Source organism: Phalacrocorax aristotelis, chromosome 1, assembly GCF_949628215.1.
Source record: "Phalacrocorax aristotelis chromosome 1, bGulAri2.1, whole genome shotgun sequence".
In the NCBI taxonomy this organism is placed as follows: Eukaryota; Metazoa; Chordata; class Aves; order Suliformes; family Phalacrocoracidae; genus Phalacrocorax; species Phalacrocorax aristotelis.
The window spans coordinates 121,313,382-121,323,150 of NC_134276.1; the positions used below are offsets into that span (position 1 = coordinate 121,313,382).

A 9,769-nucleotide genomic window follows, 5' to 3' on the forward strand; every position below is an offset into this window, starting at 1 on the left:
GATCTTTGCTTCTCTAACCTCCAGCAATAATCTTTAGCGCAGTTGACGAGGTATATTTTTACTGTGGCAAGAGCCAATGGATGATATAGGAGAAATTAAAGAAGGAATTTTTGGGGAAAAAATTGCTTTTTGGCAATTGGGTACTTTTACAATTTTACTAATTTTACAATTTTACAATTGGGTAAAGCCAAGTTAATACAACTCAAAAGTTTCGCTCCCTCAATTACTCTGTTATGATGTTGTTCCTTGCATTTGATGTAACTCAACTTATGCCTGACTAAACTTCTTATTGTTCTACCAGATTATGTACATGGAAAAGAAATTAAGTAAAGACAGTTACCCAACTTAACCATCTCAACTTTTTCACATTCTACCTCCAGCATCCCTTTGTCCAATAGGCTTTTCTTAAGTGTACTTGTCCCAGCAATAATTAGTTTTCAGCTTAACCTTATACAGCATGGGTGGTATTGCAAGCAAAAAAGAAGCAAAAGAAGTGGGCAAAGAATGCCCACAGAAAACAAGATTAAGAAAAGTTTAAGTCAAACACTAATTTGTAATCTTCTACCTCAAGGGATAGTGAAAATGACAGATCCAAAAGCAACTAATTAATTCATCAAGCTAGCTCAGTTTGTTTCTTCTACTCATCTGTATGCACATCAACTATGAAGGCCTGTTTGGCTAGCCTTTACTCACCTCTGAGCAGGTATGGTTTTCTGGCAGGAGTCATTGCCGTTTCAATGACTTCGAATTCTGCATGCACCACTGCATTACAGTGATAGCACTAGCATGTTTTAAGTATTTAAACCAACAGTTGCTTAAGAAAAACATTCCATTCTGTTCAAACTAATCCCAGGAAGATATGAAAAACAAGTTTAAAAACTATCATGTTATACCAGCCTTGACTACAGAAAAGAAGAAAACACTGATCCCCTGTTGGGGGATACAAAGATACGAGGTTATCTTAAAACACCACATAATGAAAATCTGATAGGAAAGGGGAGGCGGGGGGGGGGAATAATCACTGCTGCTGCAGGTAATCCTAGTACACCAGCCAACTCAAGTGAAGCTACACTTGACTAGCCTTCATGTTGAGAATGCAAAAACATGCTATTTTAAGGTATTACAAAATCAAAATTGATTTTACTACACTGTACACTACTTGAACAGCTGAAAAGAAGCAAAAATACTGAACAGAAGAATGCAGTAGTGATTAAAGTGGATAGTCTGAAAGCTTGTTACTTTTTACTACCTGAACCACCAGTGACCTTCTTGATAACATGCTGATATTAAACTTGACCTGCTCTATTCCCCACGCTTGGGAAAACACAGGTAAAAGGATAGAGGACAGAGACTGAAATTTCAAGACTTTGGAAGTTTTTTATTCTTGCTGCTAATTTCATTCTCTCAGAAACTTGGAAGTTGCTACCCTTGAAGATGTTCACCATGAACCTGTGTACTGAATTGTGTAGTAAGCAACCACTGGCCTAGGTTTTCCATAACCAAGCTAAATATTAGCCATGAGCCCCCTCAGGAGTCTTACTCATACATACTTCCACATAATTTTAACCCACTATTTTACACCTTTACTGTCTTTTCACATCCAGGGGATTAAAACAGCCTCTCACATAACAGATTTTTCATCTCACTTCATAGATGGAAGCACAATAATTATTTTCCCTGACACTGTCTTTACTGCACATTTCACTTTAATTGCTTCTCATCTATTTCCTTGTATTTTATCCACATTCAACTATTGCCAACTTTTCTTTCTTAGCTATTCTTGGGATTTCTCCCCATACTTACATGATACCCTTTTTGAGGCAATCCACCTGCTTTCCAACCAAGAATAGAGAATAGTGTTAATGACCCCTTTACCTCTAACAAGAAAGTTTGATCAACCTATCTCATGTGTAATCTAATAATTCATCACCTTCTCCATCCTCTCAATAAAAATATATTATGGCATTTCAGATAGCTGTGATCTTTGACACACTGAATGCAACTGTCCTTCAGGTAAGTACTTTTCAGAAATCTTGTTTTAGATAGGCTAACTCAACCAATAAATTCCATGTAAAGCCATAGAATGGTTTGGGTTAGAAGGTACCTTTAAAGATCTTATCACCTCCTCTTCAAACAAGAAGAAAAACCAATAACACATGGCATAACAAAATTAAATAACTGCATTTATAGCTATTCTTCATATAACTAAGAAAATCTGGCCATTCAGATAGTATCCAATTACCAGGTCCCTAAGAAAATTCCTCGCAGGAACTTCTGCATTAGTATCTACATACCAGTCAGTATAGCTATCATCAAGTTAAATTCAGTGCAAGACATTCAAAGTTGGAAACAAGAAGTCCAAGTACAAACATAAACAGCACTAGAGCAAAGTAATATGTCATCACACAGCTCATCTTTAAGAGGGAATGTACCAGGACTCCAGAGCAAGTAGGCAACACAAGCAATCTCAGCACTCACTTGTTTGCAGGCTTATCTAACCAGTCTTAGCCATATGTGCTGATAAAGAACTCTGGACAAAGCTGCATTCAACCACAGGACAGCAGGTCAAGCTACCTCAACAGCAAAAATATGGTGTAACACAGAGTGGAAAGGCATGCTCTTCAAGAGATAACCAAATCAATACAAGGACAACCTTTACCGAGAGCACTGCAAGTAGTTGGCGCTTAACAATATTACCCCCTACCAGTTTGCATAGCAGGTTTTGTACTTCTCTTACCCTACTTCCATTCACTCCTGCTTTTCCTTCTAAAAATTGAGATTTGTACTTTCAATTCTAGAGCTTCTAACTCAATTTTTCTTTAAGTTCCACAAATGCTGCTCATTCACTCCACACACTGCTTACTGAAGCAACACACCCCCAATTCCTTTTCACAGCAGATACATTTACATCTGTGATTTTGCACACCTTAAAAGCTCTACCACCAGCACCTGAAGGGTGATCAGCTAGTACAGATGCTCTGTAAAGGCAACATGGTTTTGCTTCTCCTTCTACAGGACGGTCCTTTGTTTCTCAATATCATCCTGGGGGCAATGCTACATGAAGGGGGTGGTTAAGAGAACAACCTAGGATTTGACGTATTGCTACACAGGATACTTGACCCATTAATCTTACAAGAAATAAATCCTGCTAGATCCTTCTTTTGTTCAATATCAATCAATCTTGATATTCCAGGACATAAAATTAAGTTATTTAAGGAGGCAAGAGAGAAACACATTGTTCAAATCACAAAACTGTTCAACCTTTATGTAGCACAAATGGCCAAACAACCATCATGATTCTTCTATAATACTCCAAGCATTCAGATCTTAACAATTCAAATTACATTACATTTCACTTCCATGTGTATATATATGGGAGTTCTTACACACACCACAAGCTAAAACATTAGTTGGCCTCTTCAGTTTTCATTCATCCTAAAATTTATTATTACTGTAACCTGCTTTCACCTTGTCTGTACAAGTTTTATAACCACTTCTTTCATAACTCCAGCTTCTACTATTTCCATGCAGTGCTACAGACAACTTGAAACTGTCTTGTCTAAAATTTAAATAGCAGTCAAGAATTACAAGCCTATATGATGTATTTTTAATAAAATGTTAGCATCTACATTTTATTTTGTATTTATTTCACATGAGCACCAGAGTGTACACACAATCTTGAAAATGACAGACCTACCACAATGGAAAGAGCTTAGAACTGTTGCAAAACAGCACACTGCATATCATATTGACTTATCCTGAACTACGGGCTTGACAAACTTTGCACTTCACTTTTTGCTAATTATTACACGATCCAGGTTTAACTCTCCCTCTGTTTAAAATTACTGTTATTCGTACCAGCGCAGTTGCTCTATTCCTTCACACAGCAGTTTCATATGCTGCCCTACCTACCGTGTAGTTCAACGTTTCATTCTCTCCAGCTTTTCAAATATCTTCTACAGTATTCCTACTCCTTCTCTTACAGTGTCATACTGGCTCACCTAATGCCTTTTAAAAAGTTCATTTCCCTCCATACTGTTTTCAAAACACAACAAATACATATTTAAACATGAATTCCTCAACTATCTGCATTGCCTTTTATACACAATGAGGAAAAAATACACTCTGTTGCCTTTTTGGACACTTTGCCACACTGTCCTATTTCCAAATGGGGAACATTAACCTGGGTTGCTTGACCTCATATTTTTGTCATGACTTAACCCAAAAACATATAAAAGTTTCTAGTCAAATAGACTGTTCTGGCCAATAGTTACTTGGGAATTTCCTTTTTTTTAATTTGCAAGTCCATTTTTGTGTATAGTACACTCCATACTTGTATTTATCCACACGTTTATAATCCAACCCTTCCAGCTCCACTACAGTCTGGAATTCTGTGCTCCAAGCTGCTTTAAGAAAAAAAAATATCAATGGGAATTTGAAAGCATATGCCCCACAAACACTTCTTTTTCCAGCTTTACTGAGAAGCTTAACAAAACCAACAATTCAAACCTTAAAAAAATTGCCTCAGTGAAGTCCCTGAAAAATGCACCTTGCATGTTTTTCCTTTCTATTCACCTCATTTCACAATTTTGCTTAGTTTTTAATTCATGCTTGTATTCCCAAAAACTTTGCAAAAAAATTATCACCATGTGCAAACTAATGAGGCACTGAAATTACAGGGAATTCATTACTAAGCAGCACATAGGTCCTCATACACAACATAGCTGAAAAATATTTGCCACAATGTATATCAATTTATTTTATAGATTAAAGGTTATCATAATGTTCCCTCCATCTCCCCTAGCCCAAAGCTACAATAAAATTGATCATACAAGTCTAGTACATACTTTATTCCATCACGCACTGTTTGACTGAGAAGTGGAAGAATTACTGGTAAGCGTAAGCCAAACCTGATAGTCTCGCTTTCCTAACAGCAGCACTATTTACTAAAGCAGGTCTATTTTTATTAAAAAATCCAAAAGGTGCTGCTATTTAAGATTCCATATATGTTTTTTTCCTCTTCCTTCCCCCTTCAGTTTTTTGATTTGAGTATTGGAGTTTTTGGTGGCATTTCTCTGAGGAATTATAGATCAAATAAATCATCATTCCCAGCCATCAGACAAAATGATTACATAAAAACTGATTTGATTTTTACACTAAAGTTTTTCTACTAGGTTGTGGTTTTTTTGTGGTGCCATTTTCAATTCTTACTTTTGCTAGCATTATCAGAATTGACTGACCAGCAGGAAGTACGGTGTCCAAAAGTAGTCAGCAGTTTCAGGTTTCATCAACATCTAATCATGCTCAAAATTTACAGGCACTCTTGAAAGCTACAATCAGATTATTTTTCCTTCACACTCACCTGTGACTGTTACAGAAGGAAAACAATTGAGGGAAATTTCAGGTTCAAAAAAGTAATCGAAAAGCTAAGATACTGACAAAAAACCATCTTCCCCTGCTTCTTACCTGAGGGTCCAAAAGTCACTAGTAGTTTCTTAAGTTTCCCCTTTTATCCATAGATTATGCTTCAAAACTTTGCGCTTGAAAAAGAACATTATTTCAACACAACATTTCCACTTTGGCAGATGTTCTGAAGCGTTATCAGTCAAGTTCACATAGGCCAAAAAGAATCTGGGAACACTGACATCTGAATTACAATCAACAAGACTAAAATAGTAAGCCACCGCATGACACAGCACATGGATGCCCTTAACTTCATTGTTACTATTATCTTCACATTTACATGTACAACGAGCTTGGCAAGGTTATGTCAAGTCTGCAACTTCACCTTTTTAATCACAAAAGGGAGCAGAAATCACCCTGAACAAAGGGAAAGGGAAAAACTGCTACTGCAAGAAGTTTGCCAGCCCTATGAAAACAAAGTTTGCAAGCCTTAAATGTGCACCACCTTAATATTGAAAAAGTCAATTTACCAAATAAAGCCAAATACTGTGTTTGTTATAAACTAAGAGCTCCAAAGTCTTATGCGTGGGAAATTAAAAACCATTGGATGCATTTTAAAGCGGAAGAAAACCAGGTCTTCAACACTTGTAAAAACATTCAGCCAAGTAGCTATAGAGAACACGCAAGGCAGCAATAGATCCTCTTTCAGCTATTTCAACAGCAGCGTAGTTTAATAGCTAATGTTCTATTATAAAAAATAAGAAAGCCGTTAATTTACAGACTTCATCCTGTAGCCAGGACACACACTATGCAGCACGGAAAAATTTCTGCATAAGGAATTAAACTTTTAGACTGCTTCGCTAACATATAGTTCACCTTCTCTAAAGCATCCCAGTAATCTCTGCCTAAGGAGGCAGTCAGCTAGTCCCACAGAGCTCTTGTGCTGTATCAACTATTGCAGCTGTTATTCAGCTTGACTAGGACCAAATCTGTCCTCTCAACAAGATTTATGTGACCACACTAGCTCTCAATAAATTGAAACAATAACAGGTTCACCATCAAAACTAGGAACGACGGTGAACTACTCTTCCTCCTCCAAAATAAACCCCAGGTACACGAAGACTCACCTTTCTGTCTTTCCCACTGTTGCCTTTTTTTAGGAACAGCTGGAACATATGCAATTTAACAGGGTTCCCTTTCAGCAAATGCATGTGATTAAGCTTAAATTAGTAATAATCATCTTTTCTAAAAGCTACATCATTGCCAGAGGGGGGAGACTATTACATGCAAGAGCACAATCTTACAGCAGCACTGCCTCAACTCCCTCCCTGAGAAAGCATTTCTTGGATACCATGCAACTGCTTTACGGTGGCATGGCTTGCAAGCTCCTGGGTATTTTTATCACATGAGCCTCCAGAGACTACCTCCTCTAACTTGTTCCTCCTTCCTTCAAGAGAAAAAGGACTATGTGTATCCTATAATAAAACATCCTTGCCAACTATTCATTACTGCATTGGGAATACAACAGCAGGATGATGGGTTTCAATGTGCTCTTGCCCAAGTCCACTACTTTGCCTTATCTTCTACTGCTGCAAAAGTGACACTACACACGCCACACTGCATGCAGTAAAAAAAAAATACCCTGCTCTGCTTTAGTTTCCAACTGCTACGTCGCTTGCCTCTTTTCCACGGGAAAAAGCACGGGGTGGTGGTATTAAGTGTTTTCCTACGAGTGGTCACGTCAAACCAGACGGGGGCCCCGCACCGCAGTGCCCCCGGTAGTAGCTGCTCAAGGTGAAAGTGCTGTAGACTACACAAATCCATTCTCACAGAGAAAGATGAGCGATCTAAAACCGTAAGGCTACAGGAACCGGCAGCGATTTCACCCTGATTAAGAGGAAACAACGACACAAGCCGACAGCGGCAGAAGCAAAGAGCGCACTCTTCCACCTCCCCCCCGAAGTACACCCGGAGAACATGAAGACCCACCCTTCTGTCCTTCCCCCTGGCTGGAGGCGGCGGGGAAGAGAGGGAGGGAGGAAGGCAGGCAGCCGTGAATTTCCTCAAACAAACGAGAGCCCGCCGTTCAGGACGCCGATCACGGCGGATAACCTGCCGCCCGTCGCGGGGGGGTGTGGGTGGCCGGGACACAGCCCCGCCACCGGACCAGCGGCGGATAAACTCCCGCGGCCGCCCTGCCCTGCCCCGGCCGGCCCGGAGCCGACCGCCCAACAAACTTGGCGGAGGCGCTGCACAGCGGGGCGGCTCCGGCCCCCGCCCCCGGTCCCCCGCGCTCGCAACGGTCCCCGCCGCGGCAACGGAACCCAACGGCCGGCACAACGGCCCGCCCCGCCCCGGCCTCCCGGCGCCCGCTCCCACCGGAGGCCTCCAGCCGTCCCGGCGGCGGGGGGCGGGGGGGGGGGGGTCTGGGGGAGGAGGCGGGGGAAGCGCCCGGGGGTATCCCCGGTGCGGTGCGGGCTCTGGATCTCACCCGTCCTCCTCCTCCTTCACAGTCGTTCCTGGGGGAAAGCTTCCGCGATGCCGGCCACGTCCCACCGCCTTCCCGGTCCGCAGGGCAGCTGCCACCCCGCCCAGCCGGGCGCCTACACAAAGTTTTCCCCCAACTCGACCGAGTCCCCCACCGCTGCCGGGGCTCGAGTTTCCCTTTCCCCTCCTCCTCCTCCTCCTCCTCCCCACCCGCCCCCTCGCCCTGCCCCGGCCGCCAAAGGGAAAAAGTTTCACTTACTGCAGCAGAAGCGAGAGAAAACCAGCCCGAGCAGCCCCAGACCCGGACCGGGAGGCACCGCCGAGCGAAGCCGATGCCGCTGCTGCCTCCTCCGCCGCTGCCGCCACCACCACCACCGGGGGGAGGCACCGCCACCGCCGGCCACTGGAAAAAGTTCCCGGTAGGCGGGAGGAGCCGGCGAAGGGGGGAAACCGGAGGCAGCCTCCGCGGCGGCTTCGGCCCCTGCCATGCTGCGGGCTCGGCTCCCGGCGGCCGCCGCTACGACGCCCTCTCGCTGCCTCCCGCTCCCCGACCAGCCGCCGCCGCCTCCCCGCACCGGCTGCGCGTGTCACTGCGCGGGGAGGCGCCGTGCGCCGCTCCCCGCCCTCCTCGAAGCGGGCCACACCACCCCGCCGCGGGGAGGGGGGGGAAGGGGGAAAGGGAGGCGTGTGTGTCGTGCGCGTCTACCGCGACCCCCGCCCACCCCCACCCTCCCTTCCACCCGCCCTGGGTCAAGTCGCCTCGCCCCGCGCCTCTCCCGGCCCGCTCTGTGGAGCGGCACACGTACCCGAGTGGGGGGGTGCACTTGGCAACGCGGGGAGCTGGTGGGGGGTGCCACGGTATCCTCCCCCGGGGGGCTGTTGGTACGTCCCGCCCCGCCCCGCCCCGCCCGCCACCACCGCCCCCAGCGTGGTCGGGGGCGCCGCGCCCCCGCCGGCCCGCCCCGGCTCAGCGTCCACCCGCCCCCCGCGCCCCGCGCCGCTCCAGCCCTCCCCGGCCGCCTCCGCCTCCCCCGGCCCGCCGCGCCCCTGAGAGGAGGGGAGACTCCGCCACGCGTCCTCCCGGCCGCTGTCCGGCGCACGCCTGCCGCGGGCCCCGCTGAGGCGGGGAGAAGCCGGCGGGAGGGGGGAGCCGTGCGGTTGGGCCGGACTGGGCCGGGCGGGGCTGCCCCGCGGCCTGGGGACCGGTCAGCAGCGCATGCCCCGGGCGGGGTCCCGGGGGGACGGCGGGGGGTGGCCGCAGCCCGCCCCGCCAGTCGCCGGGCGCGGTCACGGGCGTCCCGGTTCACCCGGCCGCCGGAGCGGGGGGGTGTAGGGGCGGTCGGGGCCGCCGCCGGGCTGCCCCCGAGGCGCGGGGAGCCGAACGGGCCGATCCCGCCTCCTTCCCGGGGGCGGCGGGCCCAGCGCTGGGCGTTCTGCCTCGGCACCGTGGTTTTACCGACAGCAAACTTTCCCGCCGTTGTCCCCTCGTCGCTTGCCGTACCGTTGGCAAACCCCTCCCGGGAGGCATGTAACGTGCTCCCCGGTCGGCGTCCCGGCAGCCGAACGGGAGCATCGAGCGCCGGGGTACGGGACGATGCGGACCCCTTGCCCAGCCCGCAAGGGGTGACTGCACCCGGCGGCAGACCCTGGCAGAGCCAAGGGGTCTGAAACCACCCGGCAGCAGTGCGAGCCCCGCGCAGAAATCACCGAGGAATACCAAATATGGCCTGCGCTGCCCTCGGCGAGGGGCCTGCCGGGGTGCGGGGGGCAGCGGGGGGTGTCTGTCACGCTGGCGCCGTCAGGGGTTCTTGGCCGTGGCACGGCACAGGGCCGTGCTCCGGGTGAGGCTGCCGTCCGTGAGGGCAGGGCGGCTCCGGAG

At 47.4% G+C, this 9,769-nt stretch overlaps 1 protein-coding gene across 2 annotated transcripts in view; it reads right to left on the reverse strand.

The window, feature by feature from the left end:
* NECTIN3 (nectin cell adhesion molecule 3) overlaps positions 1 to 8,554 on the reverse strand; it is a 74,321-nt gene extending 65,767 nt beyond the window's left edge. The window contains exon 1 of one of the 2 annotated variants that reach the window (XM_075103975.1): positions 8,150 to 8,554. In XM_075103975.1, the coding sequence (XP_074960076.1) occupies positions 8,150 to 8,378 (229 nt within the window). In that variant the 5' untranslated portion in view covers positions 8,379 to 8,554. The remainder of the gene's footprint in view (positions 1 to 8,149) is intronic. The other variant, XM_075103966.1, reaches the window with a different exon arrangement.
* Positions 8,555 to 9,769: the final 1,215 nt, after the last annotated feature.